Source organism: Balaenoptera musculus, chromosome 4 (genome assembly GCF_009873245.2).
Source record: "Balaenoptera musculus isolate JJ_BM4_2016_0621 chromosome 4, mBalMus1.pri.v3, whole genome shotgun sequence".
Classification (NCBI taxonomy): Eukaryota; Metazoa; Chordata; class Mammalia; order Artiodactyla; family Balaenopteridae; genus Balaenoptera; species Balaenoptera musculus.
In genome coordinates this window covers 24,452,440-24,476,683 of record NC_045788.1, presented here as the reverse complement: position 1 = coordinate 24,476,683, position 24,244 = coordinate 24,452,440, and the positions used below count along the sequence as shown (strand labels likewise).

Here is a 24,244-nt window from a genome sequence, read left to right as displayed (position 1 = left end):
TATTACAAGATACTGAATCTAGTTCCCTGTGCTATACAGGAAATCCTTGTTGTTTATCTATTTTATGTATAGTAGTGTATATCTGTTAATGCCAAATTCTCAATTTATCCCTCCCCACCCTTTCCCCTTTGGTAACCATAAGTTTGCTTTCTATGTTTGTGAGTCTGTTTCTGTTTTTAAATAAGTTCATTTGTACTATTTTTTAGATTCCCCATATAAGCGATATCATATGATATTTGTCTCTCTCTGTCTGACTTACTTCACTCAGTATGACAGTCCCTAGGTCCATCCATGTTGCTGCAAATGTCATTATTTAGCTGTGAGGCCCTTTGATGGTACAGGGATGACATGGCTAGATCACAGGCAAAGTGCCAGCCTTGCCTCCCTTCAGCTCTGCACAGCTTTGGGACCCTTCAATGAAGCAATGCTTAAATAAAAATAGTGGGATCCAGTATATGTTTGCTGGGACAAAGCCAGCAAGTGGCATCTAGTGCAAGTGTAAGACGATTCCCCTTTTCTCTGGTCATCACTGGTTTGGGGTCCTTATTATGTACTTGTGTACATCAAGGATGAACAATCTAGAGATAAGACCTCACCTTGGAAAACAGTAAGGTCTGTACCCCAGTTTTCCTTCCTCAGAGCATGGCTGGAACTTGGTGGGGTAGAAGAAGGACGAGATCCTCATTCATGCACACATGTTTCTATATATGAGTTGTTTAATGAAATTATACAAGCCCTCTCATTCTCACTAGTTTTCAGTGAACTTTATTTCACTTTGCTGCCATAATGAAGAGCAGTGGAAAAAAAACATGCAGTTGGGGGTTATGTCCTGGGTTCATGGTCCTTGGTCCCATAGCCTCAGAGTCTGAAGAGGAAAACCAGGTATTAGGCAGTGAATGTCTTTGGGACTTAATACTGTCCAAGTGTTTAGATGGAATTTAACTTTCTGTGAAAGTTTTGAACTTTCATTTCTCTGTGGGAATCTACTAATGGGTGCAGTTCATATTGTTCAAATCAGGGACATTTTTATGCTAACATGTGACTTTTGGAGGGTAGGGAAAGCTAAGATGTGTTAAAAGATAAACTGAAGCACATTAAAATTTTCAAGAGTTTATTGGTGCATACATGCATTCAAACTGGGGCAGCACCAAACTGAACGTGATTAGGAGCACTCCACCAACAGAAGCTTAGAGAGAAGTTTTTGTAGAAAAGATAGGGAAACAAAGCAAGGACAGTATTTGATTTGCTATAGCTTTCGTGTTTGCCTTATTGGGGAAATCTTAGTTGGCCGTTTGTGATTGGTTGTTCTTAAACTTCATTTTCTTGGATTTGAGCACATTGACTCTGGCTTAGGTTTGGTTTGCTTGCATAGGTGACCAAGGCATTAGCGTCACCGCAGTCTAATAGTTGCCTCATTTAATTACTTTAACAGATGGATTTACGGAAAGTTTGAAAATAGAAGAGGGGGTGAATCTTCAGTTTAGTGCATTGTGTGACCTTCAAGTAAACTTAATTACAGTCCTGTCCTGGTCTATTTTAGAACCTTTGGGGGCAAACTATGAAACTGCCATCTCACTGGTCTCAGAGAGGGATATGTATCAGGAGAAAGGCCAAGTGAATGAGGAAATGGGATTTTCCTCTAACCCAGGGCCTGAATTGACTTAAGTGTTTTCTGTTAAGCCCGATGGTTGAGAGAGAACTAAGACTGGTCAGAGTGGGGCTCTAGGGAGCAGGGAAGAGGAACTCCCAGCATCTCTCCTCACCCTAGGAAAGTTTCCCTTCTCCATCCTCTGAGCCCACAATCTCCACTGTCCTCTCCAAGAATGAGGAACTCTCAAATGATTGGCTAGATTATGAAACACAGTCTAGGGGTTCTAACTGGTCACATTCACTAAGGGTGGGGTTATTATGCTACACCAAGTTATTTGGCTTGGAAGTCTCTTCTCTTCAAGATTTTCCTTCCATGAGACTAGATGGGCAAGCTGAGACAGGGGAATTTCACTGCATAAGCTCGGCCATCCTGTTTTTCTCTTTACTTCCTTCCTCTTACTGGCATGTTGCATCTTGCAGCAAGAACCTTTGACTCAGTGGCCAATAGGTGTTAAGATCTGAATTAAGGGACAATCAAGAATTCTTCTTTGGGAGTATTTAAGTTTTGTATTTAAGTTTTGAGATCCCAACTTGGTCAGAGACCTAGTACTAAGGTTTATGTCACCAGCTAATAAAATACTGCCTTAATTTTTAATTGATATTCTTCTTGTGAATATCTCCCTCAGGAATCTCATAAAGAGCAGTCATTTTTGATAGTACAGGATTTGTAAATTTGGGGAACCTTGGCTATTAGGGTGACCAGTTGTGCTGGTTTGCCTGTGACTGAGGAGTTTCCTGGGATACAGGACTTTCAGTCCTAAAACCACGAAAGTCTCTAACAAGGCAAGGTGAATTGATCACCCCAGCTAAAATGCCATCTTAACGCCACTAAACCCTGTGTGTAAATTTAACCCCTACTGGCTGTGCAACCTTGGATATATTACCAACCCTCTCTGAGCCTTAAGTGCCTCACACATAGGGTTTTTATGACTATTACATTAAATTAAATTTCCCAGCATACTTCCTGGCTCATAGTAGATTCCGAAGTAATATGTGCTTCTTCATTTTCTTATTTTTCTTGGTACATAAGAATATTAAATGATATTCTGAGAAGAAAACACAAGATAGGAGGAATTGAAATACTTTTCTGAATGGAAGAATTGGAAAAGTTTCCTAAGCCCCCTTTTCTTTTCAGCTTTCCATCCTAATGTTAAACAGTATCAGGATTGGACAATGGAATAGTGAATGTATTCCATTCCTGGAATGAACCAGGGGCCACATGTTCAAATGACAGTAGGGGTCATGCAGGGAACATAAATGAGTGAAATAGAATGAATGGGACTTGTGGCAAACAGGAAACCCCTCAGCCTTAACAGGTTGTGGCCACATGGGAAGGAAGGTCCAGTGTGCCAGGTCTTACCAGTTTTTTTCTAGAGAAACCATGTGTCTGATATTTTTATGTGAAATATACCTTTTTTCATATGTTGACATCAAGTTTAGGATTTTTAACCAATGAAAACATTCCATAGGCCTTTAATCCTGTCACTGAGTTGCTTCATTGGGTAAGAGAGTAAAATTGGATGTCGTAATAAGACAACCAGAGAAAGTTTATTCTAGCCAGATGGAATAATCATCATTATTAAAAGGAAACCAAAGTAATTAAGTGATGACTGAAAAGAAAAAGAAAAAAAAAGATAGGAAATTGCCACGTTTTGAATTTGGGTTATCTTGTAAATCTAACAACTCGAGACTAAACCTGAGGGGTTGCAAAATTGTAAAGGTAGAACCTGCTAGCAAAGCTTCATGAAATGCTTGCAAGCATTATCTGACAGATTTCAAAACAGTTTGAATATTAGTCATCACGGATATGTCTGCCAAAAAGGGTAGTGTGTTAAAAGAACATCTGCAGCCCACATAAATACCCCCTGCTGAGTTAAACTCAGGAAATCAGCTTCAAAAGTTGCAGAAGGCAAAGAAGCTGAAACAGCAGAGTTTTGTATTAAGTGGTTGATAGACTTTCTCTGTGGGTAAAACTGTTATTGAGGAGCTAGTTTAGCCCCCAATATACTGTGTGTTTGACCTCTAGCTTTTGGTGACAAGATATTCTAAGGCTCTATTTGGACTCATCCTACTCAATGAATCACTTACACCATATAAATTGAATACTAATTCCGTCAAGTATGGGGATACTAGATGATTATTCCAACCCCTGAGTTATAATAATATCATGAAATGATGAAGAACCTCACTTAACCCTGTATCTAATTGTATCATAAGACCAATAAGGCAAACGAATCACAACAATTACTAAGAAAACAGCAGAGCCTATGGTAGTGTTATCTTGATCTTTTTCAAAAAGCATAAGAATATTAATTCAAACAGAACTAACCTGCCACATGCAAGATGATCTGAAGAATCATCACTGTCTGTGCCCTGGAATTCTGGAAACTTCATTGTTGGTGGCAGACTATTCCTCAGTGAACCACATTGTTTTGCATATAGGACAGAGGAGATTTGTGATCCGTGGCAGATTCTGTGGATCCTGAATGTCTGGACCAGGAGCTTTACAAAGAGAAATCCACAAATGTGGCATTACTGGGAATGGCTGTATGGTTTCTTCCTTCAAAGACACGTGTTTAGTTTCTTTTCTTTTTTGACTGAACATATAAAAACAGCACACAGCTGTAGAGATAGGACAAAATTCTTTTTGTCTTGTGCTTTCATTTATTCTTGTTAAAAGAAAAGCAATTGATTCAGCGTTTAAATGCTGCTCTTGTGACTACCAGTTATATAAAACCAGAGAGAGAGACAGTCATATAAAAAATTATTTCTTACTTCTAAACTTAAAAAAAAAATCCTTGTGAAATCATTTTCAGTCTGTCCCCATCACATTGCTAGGCTTTGGTTGGAAAGGAAAAATCTCACATGTGAGTGAGGTTATGATTCAGGAATTGGCTTTTTGAATTTAGAAAGTGTTGGTGATGTAAGGTGATCTGCTTTATTATTAATCTACAATTCACCTCTTACGCGGCTTAAGAAGACTTGTTCTAAACGATAAGATCATGACTCAAGATCTCAGAATGACTGATAGCAGGTTTGTCCGATATGAAAGTTAATTTCGTGGAATGAATCATTTAAAGACAGTAAGAGTCGATGATGAAACCACACTCTGGAGTTTGAAAAGAGACGAGGCTGCTTTAAGAGAGAAACAGGAAGTTGTAACTAGAAGCCATCTGAATACTAAGCCAAGGCAGAATGCTCATGAAGTAGCAACTTAAGTGGCAGTGTTATCCTGAAATCCTCAGGCAGCCAGACCGTCTTAGGCAAACCTTGATAAAACAGTCCTTATCCAGGTTTTTATCTAAGGAATCCCGAGTAGACTGGAAAATGGAGAGACAGCAAAGGTTCATGTCAGAGAGGGACGAATATCAGTTTCAACATCAGGGAGCAGTGGAGCTGCTTGTCTTTAATTTTTTGCTCATCCTTACCATTTTGACAATCTGGTTATTTAAAAATCATCGATTTCGCTTCTTGCATGAAACCGGAGGAGCGATGGTGTACGGTGAGTGCAGAAACTGTAGGATTGATGTGAAACTTGTTGCTTGGGCGTAATTAGAGACTTGTGTGCTCAGATCAAAGTACCGAAACTGGAGAAAACGTGCTGATTGAAATGTCATTAGCTTGATGAAAGGTGCTGCAGCATAATGAATGCTCATCTCTATCCAGATGAGCTGCCAAAATTTGCCTTGTCACAAGAGTAAATGTCACAGTCATGTTCTCACGCGGCACATAATGCGAGTCTGTTGACAGATGCAGGTCCATTGTCATGTGGGGAGACAAACAGGGCTAGCTGTTTGTTTTTGTAATGATAGATATTGGGAAGTCACAGAGAGCAGCCTTCTTTCACTGGAGGGGCTGATGAGTCCTAGAAATAACATCACTTAAACATGTATTGAGTAAATCCTCTTACATCAGCTAGTTTCAAGAAGAAAACTTGAAGAAACGTATGTATTCCACCCCTACTATTGGAGTAATTTTGTTCAAATCGATTTTAATTATATGAGCATGTTTTATTTTCTTATAATACACAAGTTTCTTTATGCAGTGCTCTTCATTTCTTAGCCCGATTTCATAATTTCTAGTTTATAATTATTGTTATTATTAGTATGATTTACTATGTACCTTCTTTTTTGGAGGGAGGGACAAGGTGTGGAAAAGAATTTAACCTTTTAAACTCCCAAGGTATTGCTCTTTCTGTGCAACTTACCACATCATTCCTTTCAGAAAGCTTAATAAAATGTGACAGAGATTATCCAGTCTGTACTCGCATCTTTTAAAGTAAAGTGTAAGACACTGGTAGTTTTAAAACTGATCTGATTTATGAAATAGTTTGCTTTACCACTCTTAGCCTGATAATGGATAGGAACTTTGAACACAATGGAAACAGCTGAGGCATTGTTATAAGTCCTAGTAAAGAATATACTTTTATATTTCACTTCCCTTCTTTTGGAAGTCCTAAAGCCTTTTATACCCCTGAGGTTCAAGGAACAGGATCAGTGCACATTTTATATGCTAACCATATGATGTCCTGATGATAACAAAGTACAGTCATGATTTGAGACCATAAGAAATCGGATGCCTTAACTGGATCCCACTGTGAGATACTTGAGCTAGAAGGCAGAAGTTTTAGGCTAAGCAGTGTAATTTCTTTCAGGAAGCTGATGTGCTGGTCCATTCAGAGCACAGTTAAGTTCCTTTCCATTGAGGGACTTAAAACACATAACAAAACTCTCATTTGAGGGGAAAAACTTACAATCAGGTTAAAGAGAAATAGTCAAAGAGAAGGGAAGTGGCACCACCAGATGTAAAGCCCTTGGCGCCAGTCACTGCCCTTCTCCACCATCAGTGGACCAGGCTTTCTACTGACTCTCTTCTAATAAATAATCAAAGAGGATATAGGATGTAATCTGAGAAGCCAGAAACAATGTAATTCTTGGCATTAAATTAAAGGGCTATATATAGTTTAGCAAAACAACACTGGTTTTAAAATTATAAACCTTTATTAGAGGGAAAGATTTCTTCATAGCCCTGAATTTGATTGAACTATGACTCATTTACCAATTTCAGCTTATCTATGATGGAGATACTGTTTTGTAAAACTTTTGATTAAATTTTGGTGACCTATTAAAATTCAGACATACTTTGTACTCACAACACATAAATGTAACTTTTACTTTTTAACATGAAAATTCCCAGATTAACTTGAATCCTTAAAAACTGCATGAAATACTTTTAAGTTGTGGTTGAAGTCATAAAATATTAGCACATTTACTGTATAGCACAGGGAACTATATTCAATATCTTGTAATAAACTATACTGGAAAAGAATTTTTAAAAGATTTGGTTTTATATATACATATATGTGTGTGTGTGTGTGTGTATGTATATATATGTAAAACCAAATCACTTTGCTGTACACCTGAAACTAATGCAATATTGTAAATCGACTATACTTCAATAAAGAAGAAAAAAAAAATTAGCACATTGAGCAATAGTTGAGATAGCGTTTCTCTAAATTGCTATTCTTAAGGCAGTTTAAGCTTAAGGTTTGTGTGGGATTAAGTTGAGATGTCTGATTTCTGTCCTTCTTTTATAAATTTTTTATATGGGAGTTATTGAAAGCAAGTTCTGAAACACTGCAATGTCTAAGGATTATAAAAATTATGGAGACATCCATATATACGTATAACTATCCCATTACTAGAATTTTTAGTATCCTTGAGTTATCTTGAACTGTATAAATCAGTGAAAAGACTTTTATTTTAGTGTTGTTTAGTTTTTTTTTATTGGCATAGAATTATAATTGTTGGAATTTAAGGAGATCTTAAAGGTTATTTTCTCTAACCACCTCATTATACAGAGGAAGAAACTAAATCTCAAAGAAGTGAACTTCCCCCAAACTGAATAGCCACTCATGGCGGCGTCCATGTGATTTTACTCATCCACATGTCTAATAAGGTTCATGTTCATCTCAAAAGAGTTCTCACTGATAATCTCTGAAAATAGTCCATATGGATAGCACTGGTGACATCTCATATTTCTTCTTCAGGGATGATCTAAATGTTATGTCTGAAATATTTATTAGGGACTTTCTGTCAGTGATGTAATAAAATCGTCTGAAATGACAACAGAGAAATAAGATGGGACATTCAGATAAACCTTTTTTTGTTGTTTTATTGGAGTATAATTGCTTTACAATGTTGTGTTACTTTCTGCTGTACAACGAAGTGAATCAGCTATATGTATACATATATCCCCTCCCTCTTGGACCTCCCTCCCACCTCTCCCCAACCCACTCATCTAGGTCAGCACAGAGCACCGAGCTGAGCTCCCTGCGCTATACAGCAGGTTCCCACTAGCATGGTGAGGGGAAGGGAGATGCCAAGTGAATGAATCTCCCAGTAGCTATAACTGAATTTGAAATTCATATATTGGGAAGGAGTCAGAGATTGTAAGTCCAGCATCCTCATCTCACAGGTAAGGAAATGAAGACTTAGAGATATGAAGGTCATGTAATTAGCCACCAAGCTGGACTATCTATCTATCTCTATTAAGAGATGCTGAAGATATTTTAAAATAAATAAATTCTTTCAATGATTGTCGTAGAGAGAAGATGTATCTGTGAGATCCAGATGCATCCTCATATTGTTTATGCTTTCAAGATTAGTCAGATAGATTCTCTTTTCCAGAAAGTCCAAAAGAATGAAATTTCAGAGTAAGACCAAATAAAGGCCTTCATCGCCAGAGGATGGAAGCCGTGGCTCTTGCGAGAGTTCTGCCAGGGGCCTGGTGATAATCAGTGGGGAAGAAAAGAAACAAAACTATGGTTCACGTTGATCTTTTAAAAGTTTTTTTTTATCTTAAAGGAGATGAACACTTGAAAGTAAACTGTACTTCAGTCATCTCCATCTTACAGACAGATATGCTTGTAATGAAACACCTTCTAAAATTGCTTGGTCCTGTACCTGACGCTTATCAATGAATTTGACTAACAGTTCCGCTACTGGACTGACTACTGCTCTTACTCTCGTCAACTATTTGTATAACGTTTCATTTTCCTCTGTATCAGAACCATAAATATTTTTCTAAGGCACTGGATTTCCTGTTTCAGCCCAGCCAGCCTTTTGCCTTTCTGTCACTATTCCGCCGATATGTGTCAGTTATCCTTTAGAAGACACACTAGATGTTGATGCATTTTATCTGTATATGGGGAAATCCAATTAAAAAATTTTAGGGAGCAGGGTCTTAGGAAATGAGCAATTAAATAAAAGTGAGGAGAAAAGTGATCAAACAGAACATTTAACTGCTCTTTTATAGTTATTGTTATAGGAACAATTTCCAAGTTGTTAACCTTATATGAAGTATTGTAGAGGCCAAGAAAATCATGGGTGGTGTTTGGTTTGACTCTGGAGTTCATTGGAGATAATTCTGATACTCCAGATACAAATAATCTATCTTTCTTGGTATCAAGCGTCCTAGGATGCTTTTAAAAATTAGTGGCAGCATTTTAACAATATTTTTGCTTCACCAGGAACAGTGGTTGGTAATTGTGTCTCATGACATTCTACAGCTCTCATTATTTCAAAATCAAAGGATTAGAATCCATAACTGGCCTAAAGTATAAGCCATGATGATATTCATTTAAATTGGACTAAAAGCTTAAGAGACTATTAATGGTCAAAATATTGACTGGCAACAGATGGTGCACTTAGCGCTGCTCGCTTAGGGCCCTGTATCCATTGCTCGTTGTTCGTAAGAGAAAAATTGCTCCTTGTTCCCTGATAGCATTAACAATTCCATTACACATCACTGGGAGCTCCCTTACTTTGTAGGATATTCATAATGCCATGCATTTGAGGGTTGGGATCTGAGTTTAGGGACAAAACAATTTAAATCCCTTAGAATTCTACCTTTGATTTCACAGCCTTAAAATATAAGGGACAGTCTCCAAATACAAGGGGAAATCTTGCTCACTGTTTAGTGGGCTGAAGAGAAATTTTAAGCCACAAAGTTTAGATTTTGAATTCATTAGACTATATCATATTAACGTATTAAACTATGTCTGATCCTCTAAGAATATATTTAGCAGTTTAGTAAGGCCAATTGAGTTCACTCAACAGCCTGTTTTTCAAGATTTAAAGAAAACATAGTTACATAGTCAAGCACTAAGGTTTTAAAAGCTATTTTTCTTAAAAAATCATAAGGCATTAATTTTATCCTAGCACTGCTTGGAGGTTCCTCAGGATAAAATTGGGTTGGTGGACATGGTGTTGCTCTCCCCTACTGATGCATTTTACTCTGCTTCAGTCCAGCCCTGCCTCCTTGACTGCCAGGCCCATAAGAGATGTTGACTGCCACTTCACACCCTTCTCCCTGCCTGGAAGGCCCTTCTGAGGCTTTTTACTTATTCAAACATAGCATGCTTTATGGAGAAAGCATTGGATGCTCTCTTGGGGATTTGGGTTTTTAAATCCTTATGATTTTCTTTTTTTTCAGTAGCTAGATGCATTACTTTGGGCAAGTGATTTAATCTCTAGCCCTAGTTTTCTTATCTATAAAATGAGGAAGAAATGAAATAGATTTCACTAACCTTCCTTCCAGCTGCAAAAGTCCTTCAAAATTCAGGCCAAGACTGACATTAGCCATCAGGCAACTCTCAGCCGCTCCAACTCAAACCAATCGCTTTTTTTCCCAGAACGCTACCAGCCTATAATGACATCCGAGTCTTTCTCCCAGATGGGATTTTAATTAGTGTTATTTTACCATTCTTAGTTCTTCCAGTCCTGCTCTGATTTTATACGGAATGCTCAGTAAATCCTGTTGAATTCCTGTTAGAAAGGCAAAGAGAGAAAGTTATACCATCAGAACAGTGAGGTCTGGCTGTGGATTTGGAGATCTGTGGATGCGTGTCATATGAAAACCAGAGTGGCTCTGGTTTAATTTGAAGGGATCTGCAGGAAAGGTAATTAGGGTTAAGAACCTAATGAATTAAACTTGCTTTCCCTCTTGGGGGAAAAAAGTTGGTTTTAAGAAGTTTCGGAGATCAGGGCAAGGTTTTCCATGCTGTAAAGTGTTAGCCAAAGAAAGTTTGAAAAAGTGGAAAAAATCAAAGACGTATTGCTCTGTGTAGGTTTTTAAAAGTTGATTTTAAGAAAATAACCTCCTATATATTCTGCTGTGCTTCTGAATCACTAAGGAGCTACAGAGGAAGGCCGTAGAGCAAACTACTGTGTTGCCTCAAAGGATCCCATCTCAGACGCTAAAGGCTAATGAGTGTGCACATCAAGAAAATGAATTTTTGATTTAAACTGTTTATGGAGATATTATATATAGTCTAAATGGTTAGGCAAGTGGGAACATGATAAACTAATATTTGTTAAATATTTATGATGTCAAAGTAACATAATAAAAATAACAATATAACAAGTAACAATAATGAAAATAGCTAACACAAATAGCATTTACAGTGTGAATTATGCTGTCATAAGCACTTTACATATATTAACTCATTTAATCCTCACAACAACCATTTTTTATGTGGGGAAACTGAGGCACCAAAAATTAAGTAACCTGCTTAAGGTCACACATGTACTAGATACCTAAGCTGGGTCTCATACCTTGGCAGTTTGGCTCCATAATGCCACTGGGTATCACAAACATGGGTGTGTTTGTGTGTGCATGTGTGTGTTGCACGGGGGAGGTATTGTCATTTTTATGTTACAGATGATGAAACCAACACTCAGAGACATAAAGTGACTTCCTGGTAACCACCAGGGCTGAACTTCAAACCCATGATCATAAAACCCATATTCTTTCACCTGTGTCACACATTTAGCCCTAGAAGCATTGCTGTTACTTAATAAATGTCTATTTTGTGCCAGGTGATAGTACTTTAGAAAGTTTATAAAAGAAAGACAGAGATTGAAAGATCTAACTACATACTAACCCTCATGGCTAATCATCACCATATCCATGCAGAATAGGCCTGAGGATCTTCAGTTTGTACACAAGGAAACAGAAACTCAAAAAATTTACAACTATGGCCAAGGCTGCCCACAATAATTGGGAGAAACACCATTTTTGGAAGCTGGTGCTCTCAAATTCTGGCCACAGTTGTCCTCTCATCAAAGTCTGCTGTTGGTATTTAGCTCTCCCAGGAAGTCAGGAGTGAGGAGAGGTTGGGAAAGGGAGGTGGGTCGTTAAGTTTTCTTTTTACCTTGAGGCCTCAGAAACATTATACTGTCCATAGCAAAAAGCCCAGCATGGGAAAGACAATGGGAGCAATATTGTGAAAGCACATCCATGCCAAGCAGCTGGGTTGAAATGTCCCAGTGAGAGTGATGGGGCTGACCCGGAAACACCTGCCCCAGCATCAGAGAAGGCGGTGTTGCAAGGTCACAGTGATTCTGGTTTTAAATGCCTGTGGTTGTCAGAATGGGTGGGGAAGGAACTGCAAATGCCTTATTCATGTGGAGTGTGCAAAACTAGGCTTTCATCTAATCTTAGTTTAATGGAATTAAATTTTTGGAAGAGACTGAAGATAAAATTACTTATACCTCTGGGCTCTCCAAGCTTGATGAAACCTGTGTGCATGAACCTGAGGTGACGTGGATTTTGATGGAGTTCTGTGACTGTGACGGTAGTCGTATTGGTAGAAACTGCTGTCTTACAAGACAGTGCTTCTCACAGTAGGGTTCCAGAAGCAGCAGAAGCAGCATCACCTGAAAACTTGTTAGAAATGGGTATATGTGGCCCTCAACCCAGCCTTATTAAGTCAAAAACTTGGAGTCCAGCAAAGCAGCGTTTTAATGAAACTTCCAGAGGTTTCTGATGCACTAAAGGCTGAGAACTACTCCACTAGGAAAATGAAACATGCAGTTTCTAGTTTTGTCTCCTTTCTTTTCTCCTATCTTTTTTCTTTCTCACTTCATTACCCTGCTGTGATGAAGAGAGAGTTTGGGAGACAATCTCCATGTATTGGAGAGTCCCTTCCTCTATCACTATCTAGAATACTTTGTGACATTTCCACCTCTGGTTTGAGGAAAAATAGACTGTTCTGTGTGTAAACATTATAAAAGAAATCATTTTGTTTTAGTCAGTATTTATCTAGGTAGATATCTCTATATTTCTTTTGTAAACTTCCTAAGATGATTTCAAGGAAGGGTATTAGCTACATATAAGCTGTGGCTGAGATAGTTTCTAGAGAAAAGTTACCTATAGTGCTATGTTAGGAATCCCGGAGTGCTGTGAAATGTGTGTGTTTGTGTGTGTTGTGTGCACGAGTGTGTGCATGTGTGTGTTGTCTGGTATGCACCAAGGATGGATGTGCACATCGGGCAGCCTACCATGGTGGAAGATCTCATGGTTGGGACTCTGTCATTTCGCATATGACTCTAACCTGTGAGAAGATAGAACTTTAAATGGATGAAGCATCCCAAGGTGGAACAGCTTCATGGACCACTTTCCACCTTGGAATATCATGGGATACTCTTGCGGGCAGATGCCCCGCAAGACAGACCTATTCTGAAATCTTTATGGGATACTTTTCTTCAGCAAAGCAAGTTGATAGTGAGCCAGCACAAAGCAATAAATTATGTCCCTTTTAACAACACCCACACTTTCCCTTAGTCCTTTGAATTTAGAAGGTTGGTGGGAGGGCAGAGAGAGAACAAAAGTCCTAAATAGCCAGAAGGCATTGTATATTTTTACTTTTGGTTCTATCCCTGACTAATCTCAGTGTAAAACTAAACTGCTAAAGGAAAATGTTAGGGAATGCATTTAGCATTTGAAACTCAAACCCATATCATCCCCTCTAAATCAGTGTTCTGACAAAGGCTTTGATAAGATGGTAGAGGTGGATAAATATCAAGTAAACAGTTAAAAATTGTAGCCATAACACGTAATGTCTAATATTTGTGAATACTATCTTACAGTTAAATGGTGTCCACTGATTTGGCTTCCTTAGAATATTTATCACACCCTTTCCTTCTTCATTTCCACATTTGGATCCCTAGTTCATATTTTTTTAATCTGAGTGACTGAAATAACATCTTAGATTCCCTGCCTTAAAGAGTCTCCCACTATAAAAAGTCTTAAGAGTGGTAAAGAACACTCTTCCTTGGCTTTATTTTATTCCTGTCATCTTGAAATTCCTCTACTCAAATTCCTTTGCTAAATTATTTTTCACATAAATAGACACTATTTCTGATGTTAACTTCCTCTCCATGTTCCCACTGTATCTCAATTCTCTTTTCTCTCTTCGGATAATTTTCTCCAAACGCTCTTTCCTCTGCCCTGAAACAGAACAAATCTGCCTCTCCAAAAGGAACTCACTCTGTTCTTCCTCAGGATCTTCTTGGCAACCATCTCTCCCTCTTGAACACCCTCTTTTTCTCAGCTGCACGGGGGTCCTTGATCTCAGGTGCCCTAGTGGGCCACCCAAACTGCTCGATGTTCCCGATTAGCACCCCACTTATTGATTTCCATGTGCTTCTCCCTATAAAGTCCACGCCCTCTTCTCTCCCTTGCAAATCCTGTGCATCCTTAAGGAGCTCCTCTGCGAAGCCTTCCTTAACACTTTAGGGGGTGGAGTTAGTTGATCTCTCCTTTAGGGTTCTTTGGGACTTTGTACATTCACTTGTTAAAAAAAAAACTGTATCTGTTAGGATGTGTTCAACTGCTAGTCACAGGAACCCTAACTCAAACAGACTTAAGCAGTATGGCAATTAATTATCTCCCATAACTAGAAGTCTAGAGAAGAGTAGTCTTCAGGGCTGGCTGATTCAGCAACTGCTATTGTTTTCAAGGATGCAGGTTTTTTTCATTTTCTCTGCTCTGCCATTCCCAGTGCTGACTTCAATGCCAGGCTGGGAGCAAGGTGGGCATGGCAGTTCCTGGTGTCCTGACCAGGCACAATAATAGCCTGAGGAAGAAGAGAGCTCATCTCTCCTCTGCCCCTCTTTTAGGATGTCAAAACTTTTCTTAGAAGCCTCCTAGCAAGCTTCTCTTCACATTTTATTGACAGGAATAGAGTTACATGCCTTCTAGTACCAATTATCAGCAAGGGGAATAGAAACACCCTTGGACCTGAGAGAGAGGTCAGCTTACCCTGAGCACATGTGAGGAGGGATGGTTAGCCAAACAAATCAGGGTTTTGTTGGGAAAAAGAGGGGGATAGATGCTGAGTTGCCAATCAGCAGTGTCTGATACCCTTATTAAGTTGAAATATCATATTACGTAGCTTAAGGATTTATCTTGTTTTTTCAGTAAGAGACAATACCTCATTTATTTAGATTATTCTTGGTAGCCACTCCGTGCATAGAGAGTGAAAGAACTACAAAACTCAGTTCTTCAATCTTCATGTATTAACTACATTTTCTTGAGGCTCCTAAATTCTCTCCAATGTCATGTGGCATTTAAATATACCTGTGTGATAGTCTGATTAGACGCATGTATATAGTTGGGCTTGTTGCTTTGTGTGACTCCTACAGGAAGAGAATCTGAAAGGAGCCCGCTGGAGTGTGCTATGTGGCGTGGCAGTGTGTGTGATAGTGTGTGAACACAATCATTGGTCTGAACATAGCCAAAGAGATTTCAACATGTTGTGTTTTAAAAACCATCCTGTTATCCATTTCATTACATATAAATATGATCATTATATCTAAAAGTAAATCCCCATCTATATTCCTCTGAGAAAATTCTCTTTAGGATAACATTTCAGCATCATGTAGAATGACTAAATAAGATGCAGGGGAACCGGTTATGAAATGCAGGCTTAATATAAGAAGACACTTAGGAAACCCTTGTACCTTATTCTCACTGGAAATCAGGATCACAGGATTGGGTGGAAGGAAGAGGCCTGGTAGGATTTAAATATTTTAATATTTTATGATCAGGGCCATATTTTATTCATTTTTATAACTCCCACAAGTCCTAGAGCAATGCCTTCCATGTCTGTAGCATGAAAGGAGAAGGAGGGAGGAAGGGAGTGGGGTTTTCTCATATTTTCAATGTGGAGAATGGAGAGCCAGTCCAGAAAGCGGAGGCTCATATTTCTAAATGGTTCGCATTCTGAGTGCTTGTGAGGCTCTTTCCTCCTTCCTTCCTCCGTCCTCCCTCCTTTCCTCTCCCACAGACATCACCATGTCAACTGTATGTCAGGCATCTGCTGTGAGAGTTGTATTGCAAGCTCTGTAAGGACAGGGACATCACAACATTTGGCGTGATGCTCCTTACATGTGACATTTTAAAATGTCACTGACTAACTACATAAACTCAGAGGATCCTTTTCTTCTTGAATCCAAGGGAGTTTGTGGACTTGGAGAAAGTTGAGTTATAACTGCCTAAAGTGTTTGGCTTTTCTAGACAAAAAAAGAGATGAAGAATAGCACAGCTTCTGCCCTAAGCAGTCTCATTATCCAGTAGGGGTGACAAAGCCAAAGTCTACAGAGCAGTGCTGAACGATATATATCTCTATATAAAATGGGGCCAAAAAGGGTGTGGTGCAAACTATAAGTACTCAAAGATTAGGGAACTTAGTGAGTACAGTCTGCATCAGAGCACAGGTCCCCCAGCTGGGACTTGAGATGGACTTTGTAGGATTGTGAAGACCTTAGGGATGAGGTCTGTTGTCCAAGATCTGTCTTGGGGGTCTGTGTGCTTCTGGGGCAAGGTCAGCGTTCACTAGAAAGCAAGTTCCCACTACTGTCACCCTAGTTGCCCAGATGCTCAAACTTGTAGACCCAGAGGATTCATCTGGACTAGAGTTTCTGCTTGGAGAAGGTAATGCCACCAGCCGGCCAAGTGACAGAGCTCAGCAAAGTGTCATGCTGGTGAGGATACAACCTGGGGCCAGGGCTATGCACACATGTGTTTGTGGTATTGCTTTGCTGGGACAGGCTGCCTCCTTTTCTGCCCGGGCAGGTAGGGTTCTGGTTCGTGGCTTACCAAAGAGAGTACTGGTTTGTGTCCATAAGTCATGGTAGACAGTCCCGTCTTTTCTTCTTCTGTGCACAAGTGGTTGATGCTCTCTTTACCCTGTATCTTTGTGGCGGTATAAAAATAACCCCTTTTCATTAGCATTTTCTTCCTACTAGCAATCCTACTTTATCTATCACCTGCTCTCATGCAATACTGGTCTGGAGCGAGTTAACTCAACATTCTACATTTGTGTCAGCGTACAGCTAAAGCTCTGAGTGGCTGTCAAAAGCATTATGAGGCTCTAGGAGTAGGTGTCTGGCCTCCAACATTAAGGATTTTCTCGTTGCTGCTACTGCACACAAATGGGTGGATGCATTTGTTAACCGAGTGCATGGTGAGGCTGCAGCTTCCCCACTGGCCCTCGTACTGTGCCAAGATGTTGATTCCTCTCAACCCTTGGGATTGGGGAGAAGGAGGGCCAGGGCCTTCTGTCTAGTGTGTTAATTTGGGTCCTCCAAGAAGCAGATGCTGGAGAGAGATTAGCTGCGCAAAAGGTTTATTGGGGGAAAATTCCTTTGAGGAAAAATGGGGAGGGAGACTGCAGATGCTGGGCCAGCTATCAGGTCTTGGAGCAGCCCAACCAACCCCCGTGGAGAGAGGGAAGGAGGGGAGGCTGCGTAGGAAAAGGTTTAAGCTGCGGTGCAATTCTAAGAAAGGTTGGGCAAAGCTGATGCGGAGTCTGAGCCATGGTGACCCTTCAGAGGAGTCCCATCTCCCTGTCTTAGTGCCCCTGCTGCGATCAGTCATTGGCTGGCTTCAGCATGACTGCAGTGAATTCCATACCATCGGTCAGACTACACACTTCTCATAGTGGGAGATCTATCTGCAAGGTGCATTTGCATGGCTATTACATCTGGTCACCTCTGGCAGCGAGCAGCTTACTGCACTTACTCCAGTGTGCCGCCTCTCGAAGGCTGGAACCAGAGATGGTACAGAGGGCCAGGCACCGCCATTTAGCTTTTGAGGCATTGTATGAATTTAACCACAGAAACCCAGGTACTAAGCACTTGTTATTATGACAAATACTTGTTTCCCCTGCTTGAGAAAAAACGGTGGACACTTCGTGTTTACTTCTTGTTACTGCACTGAAAGCATATTGCGAAAATAAGCGGCTCGCGGCTCACCCTTTGGGAATTTTAGATATTATCAATACAGGTTCTCTCCATTCAAGCCCTATGCATGTAGTACCTTGTTTCCCTTCTTTATATTCTACTTAGCAGAAAACAGAGGTCATAGTATCATTCATGGTAATTGCCAAGTAACTTTTAGAAAACGAATCCTTCCTAGGATTCCACCAGAGTGTTGGAAAAGTGATGTTCTTACGCAGGCACCCTAAACCATGTGCAGTGTATGTGGTGTGTCTTCCCTTCTCTGTCCTGACTAGTTTTATTGTAGTCATTTGACACTGCACATGGAAGGCTGCCCACTGTTCTGTGATGGGTCAAGTGCTCATGGTGGTTACATACCCATCACTTATTTTTTCTTGCTGGCAAAGGTTAAGATAAAATATTTCTCACTATTATGGGGGAGTGGGCCAAATACTGAAGCAGGAACAAGTAAGGTAAAAATATTTTTGACAGAAATCTGCTTTCATTCTCACCTATTACTCTAGTTCTCTACATTACTGCCAAAGTGATAGATCTTATATGAAAATCTGACTGTTTTACTGTCCTGCCTAAAATCTTTCAATAGTTCTATATTACCATTGGGTTAAAAATAAAAACTTCTTAGCATGACAGAGGAGTCTTTTTATGACCTGGCCCCTGTGGTCTAGAGGTTTTCTCTCTCTTTGCCTCTGTCTCTGTCTCTGTCTCTCTCCACCTATTCTCTTCTTGCTCCACTGCTGATTCCCTAAATCCATCAGATTTCTTAAATTCCTCTGTATTTATACATTATATTATTAGGTTATCCTAGTGACTTAACACAGAACCACTCACATTTCAGTGACTACACAAGTGAAGTTAACTTTTCACTCAAGTAACAGTCCAGTGCATGTTTTCCTGGTTGGTGGATGACTTCCCCCCACCTGGTGTCTCAGGGATGCAGACTTCTTTAGTGTGGTGACTCTGTCTACCTATAGGGCCTTTGTTTCCGCCCCATCCATCTGATAAATGGGGAAAGAGAAGGGGGAAAACTCACCTACTTCTTCAGTGCTCTGGCACACATCACTTTTGCTTATATTCCATCGGTGAGAACCCAACCAAATGCCAGAGAGCTGGAAACACAATCTCTGGCCAAGCAGCCACTTCCTGACAACTATTCTACACGTCAGCAAACAAAATTCCTAGGGAACGTTTATCTGTCTCTGCCGTTACTCACGTGCTGCCACCCACATGTGCAGCCTGGATCCCAGCTCATTCCCTGATTCAGGTCATCTGGACAAATCTTATGTGACCTTTTAAGATTCATCTAAAGCTGTGTATCATTCAAAGAGCTTTGGAGTGTCTCCTCTCTATACTCGTATAACACAGGGTACTTACCAGCTGTCATAGCACATGTCACGTTGTATTATAATTGTTTGCTTATGGATCTTCATTTTACAAACTTCAGCTCCTGTAGGACTGGGACTGTAGTTTTATTTTAAGTCTATAAATGTCTGAAACAAAATATGCACCCAACAAATGTTTTATTGAATAAATGAAAGGCCATTAGATGACTAGATTTACAAAAGAGTGGTAAAACCTCAAACCTTTGATGTTTTAAAGAGTGAACTGTGGATTTATCCTAAAACAAATACATCAATCCTAATTTTAAATTGAGGAATGTGTGGACCTCTAAAGTTTCTTTGTGATTTTGTTAATAAATCCACAATATTAAGAGAGTTCACATTTATCAGATTACCATGAGCATCCTCACAGAGTTTGTAAACTCAAAAAGTCAAGGATTGTCACTTGAGTTCAACTCTTTGCTAAGGGAATATTGTATCATTAGAATGCGTTTGGCTGCAGGTAAGCAGAAACTTGATTTTACATTGTTTGAAAAATTAGAAAATGTATTATGTCACATAAAAGGAAGTCTAGAATTAGGGTAGCTCCAGGATAGGTTGATCCAGGGCTCAGTGAAGCCATCCAGGACCTGGGTTCTGTCTATATCTCAGTCCAGCCATCCTCAGTATATTGGCTGTGTCCTTGGACTATATCCCCTCAAGGTCACAAGATACCTGCCAGCAAAAAGTAGAGAAACATATTGCCTTGATCATGTCCTGAGGGAGAGGATAAGAACACTTGTCCCCTAACCACAGTATATAAGTGCAACCTTTTAGTCTGATGGGGCTGTCTCAGATATGTGCTGATCTGTGGACCAGAAACTTTCTCCAGGGGAATTCCATATCCTGACTGATTAGATTACTCAGTATCTCTCATGGAGCCAAGGTTTTCTTGAGTACTTGCATGGATAGAAGAGGTGGGTAGCTCTTCTCTCCAAAATCTGTGGGTCCATTAGGAAGGAAAAAAGGAGAAGTATTAACAGTGTCCATCGCAAATATTTTAACAATACAGTCTGTTGAGCTGGTATCTATGGAAGAGTAAACAATTTTCTAAACCAGGCAACGACCCTTTCTTCTGCCACCTATACAAGTTACAAATCATATATTTGAAAGCATCTAGTAATGAACATTTTAGATTACATTTCTCCAGTGCAATTATTTATTCTTTATTTTAGGCCTTGTAATGGGATTAATTTTACGATATGCTACAGCACCAACTGATATTGAAAGTGGAACTGTGTATGATTGTGGAAAACTGGTCTTCAGCCCTTCAACTCTGCTGATTAATATTACTGACCAAGTTTATGAATATAAATACAAGAGAGAAATAAGCCGGCACAACATCAGTCCTCATCAAGGCAACGCTATACTTGAAAAGGTAAGGATCCTCCCTCTCTGGTCACATATTTTTGTTTTCCAGTATAAATAATTGCATCATATATGAGCCACCATAAATAATGCATCCATACACCTACATATGCCCTTTTTCAACACCACACTAATGGGGCGATTTAGCTAAGTGGTTAATGCCTTGATATACTCTGATTGTAAGCTCAGTTGTCTGTATTTTTTTTCTAGAAGTTGCAAAAAATAATGCTTTTTATTATAACTGTTTTGCAAGCCACAGTTACATAAGGTAAAAAGATAATAGTAATTAAGTTGACTCTGCCTTTCATGTTACTTGATTCAAGTTTTCACATTTTTTTTTTTTTAATTTTTGGTTGCGTTGGGTTTTTTTTTTTTTTTTTAATTTTTGGTTGCATTGGTTGCTGCACATGGGCTTCCTCTAGTTGCGGTGAGCGGGGGCTACTCTTTGTTGTGGTGCGTGGGCTTCTCCTTGCAGTGGCTTCTCTTATTGCAGAGCACGGGCTCTAGGCACGCAGACTTCAGTAGTTGTGGCACACGGGCTCAGTAGTTGCGGTGCTTGGGCTCAGTAGTTGGGCTCAGTCGTTGTGGCTCCCAGGCTCTCAAGCACAGGCTCAGTAGTTGTGGCGCATGGGCTTAGTTGCTCCATGGCATGTGGGATCTTCCCAGACCAAGGATGGAACCTGTGTCCCCTGCACTGGCAGGCGGATTCTTAACCGCTGCACCACGAGGGAAGTCCCACATGTGTGTTTTAAGTGTTGTTGTATATATTACCAGCTGGCTACGCAGTTTAAATCTCCCTTAAGTCAAAAGGAAAATGGAGGAGAATAAAAAAATTTTCACTTGCAAGCCTTGATCTAGAATGGCTGACTTTTAGCTGCCCACACAAAACACTGGCCACTTGGCTGTTTTATACACTGACACACAGTCAATCTCAAGAGATCTTGACTCCATCAGTTTAGTTAGGGAATCTTAGATTGAAAAAAGAAGATTGTGAAGTTACTCATCTTTTAAAAATGTTTTTATTATTGCAAATGCGTGAATTGCTTCAGTTATTAGAAGGGAAACTTTCTTCTGCTCTCAGGACTCTGGGTCAGAAAACAGGTGAGGTTACCTTCTGTGGTGTCTTGTGTGCGGATCAGTCTTTGGAATAAGTGAATTTGTGTTTAACAACACAAGTACCTGCTAAGAATCAGGATCTTATGAGATTTATTCTAGATCATTTTGTGTTAGAGCCGAGAACTTCCTTGCTATTATGGAAGTGCACTTTATCAACTTTATCCCATATAAATTTAGTTTTCTTTTAAAATACACATTTTTTTTTCCGTTTCGAGAGATTTGAGACAGGAGGGGAGATACATGGTCTGGATTTTTCTTCATTCAAGAAGAGTAATTTCTAGTGTTTTTTTTTCACATTATCTTCCACTAGCACATTCTAGATTAACTTCCTCCTAGCACTTGGTGAGGGCTCAGGAAAGTCAAACTGATTATAATACTAGCCTAAATCAGACTTAGTAAAGTGAAGTGAAGCACGAAAAAGCAAATTAAATAATGTATTTCTGAAGTAAATAGGAGCAACTTCTAGATCTTCTATTTTGGATGATCTCTTCCATGAGATCTTTCTATTTACATGAATAATAGAAAACTATCTATCTTGAAATAATTTTTTAAAGTGACCTTGTTAGCAGCATAATTTAAACACTGTCTTCAGTTTTACTTTGCTTAGTATCGGAACATAAATTATTTCCCTCCTCACTCTCTTACCTATTTTATCTGCATTTCTAAGCAGCACTATTTCTCCAAACAGGTTGACCACCACCCCCGGCCCCAAAGATGCTGATAATTATCTCTGGTTTTTTTATAGCAACTTGTTCTCTAACAGCATAGCCTACAAACACCTGATCAGAAAATTTGTTACTGTGTTGTTGACCTATTGACTTTTTTTATCAGCAGCCAAACTCCAGTGTTTGCTTTTGAAAAATTAAGGCAAGAGATGGAGAAAATGTCTAAGTTTCTGGGGCCTTCTTGTTTTTTCTGTTGGGTGGATTATGAGTTCTGCACATGAAATGTTTCATTGACCTTGAATGCTCAAGTATTTTATAGACCAACTTCTAAATTGTGTGACTTATTGACTCACAATTAGCATTTGTTCCTCGTGGCATCCCAGGTTGGCAATAGGCAGCTCAGTACCCAGGGTAGATCCCCCAGCTCCTTGCTGGTGGAGAAAGGGGCATCCACTGGTACAGTTACCATATTAGACAACTTTAAGTGGAAAAGATCTTTTTTATAAAAGGCCAGAGTATATCTTAACACACATTTGTTGCTTAAGTGCCAATGTTGGGGGACCCTAGTTAGTCTGCAAAAATGAAATGCCCATAGTCTGTATTTGTTACCGGGAATTGTCCACCGCATGCAAGTATTCATATCAATTGAGCAATTAATTTATGTCAGATGCAAAAGAATTCCAAAAAATGGCCTATTTATTGGAAGGCTTATAGGGAGGTAACATGGAGTAATGGGAAAAAAATTCAGGACCAGATAGATCTGCCGTCTATCCTTAGTAAGTTCCTTGAACTTCCTAATCTCCAACTTTCTTATTTGTAAAGTGGGGAGATTAGAACTATTTTGTAGGATTGTTTTAATGTTTAAATGAGATGATGTATATAAAGTACCTGACTGCCATAAGGCCCTTTATGTTGCTGTCACTGCCTCTACTACTACTTCCACTGCCACTTCTAATACCACCGCCAACACCATCACCACTGCACTACCTCTAAGACCAGTGCTACCATTGCTGCTACTAATATTTGAATGCTTAATATATGCCAGGGATTAATAAAATATGTGGGGTTTTTTTCCATTTATTTAACATCCCTTGGGGAGATAAGACCAATGTATAATATATGCTAGTATATAATTCAGTTCTAAATTGTATCATATAGACAATGAGGATTATGAAGCTTTATGGATTAGTTGTCATAGATACTTGAGCTTGTTAGGGAGTCTTCCTGGAGGAGGTGGAACTTGAGAAGGGCTTTGAAATGTGGATGTGGCTTGAATAGGCAGCAGGATTGAGTTCAGAAAGATGTGGGCAGGACGAGGGTGAGGCTGCAGGAAGTGGTTATCTAGGCGAAAAGGGAAGAAGGGCTTCATCAACGCTTTGGATCAACAGAACCTGCTTGATTTATAGGAACACTGTGAGGAGAAGAATCTAAGATTCTAAGGTTTCAGGTCTGGCTGGGAGAATGTGGGAGTCCTAGGATAGAGGGAAGGAAGATTTGTGCAAGAGGATGGGTGAAAATGACTGTGGATCTGCATCTGGAGAGAGATCATCTAATTTAGAGCAAGAAAGAGCCCTGACTTCATTAAGTCGAACTCCATCATTTTACAGATGAGTCAAAGAAGAACTTAAGCCCTAAAATTGATTTAAGTCAGTGATTTTCAAACTTGTCTGAAGTTTGGGATCATTTGAAGCTGCAAAAAATCCTGGTGCTTGTGTCCCACCCCTGGAGTTTGTAATTTTACTGGTTTGGGGTGCCACCTGAGCTTTGGAACTTTTAGAAGATCACCAGGTGATTCTTTTTTTTTTATTTTTATTTTTTATACAGCAGGTTCTTATTACTTATCTATTTTATACATAGTAGTATATATATGTCAATCCCAATCTCTCAATTCAACTCCCCCCTCTTTCCCCCCTTTCACCAGGTGATTCTAATGTGCAGACAAGTTTGGGAACCACTGATTTTGGTCCTGTGTTGTGTTCAG

The 24,244-nt window shown here is 39.5% G+C and overlaps 1 protein-coding gene across 3 annotated transcripts in view; it reads left to right on the top strand.

Annotated features, from left to right (window-relative positions):
• The first annotated feature begins 4,839 nt into the window (after positions 1–4,839).
• The window catches only part of SLC9A9 (solute carrier family 9 member A9), a 541,542-nt gene continuing 522,137 nt past the window's right edge, over positions 4,840–24,244 (top strand). For all 3 annotated transcript variants that reach the window (XM_036851048.1, XM_036851049.1, XM_036851050.1), the window contains exons 1-2: positions 4,840–5,152; positions 20,290–20,492. In XM_036851048.1, the coding sequence (XP_036706943.1) occupies positions 4,978–5,152; positions 20,290–20,492 (378 nt within the window). In that variant the 5' untranslated portion in view covers positions 4,840–4,977. The remainder of the gene's footprint in view (positions 5,153–20,289; positions 20,493–24,244) is intronic.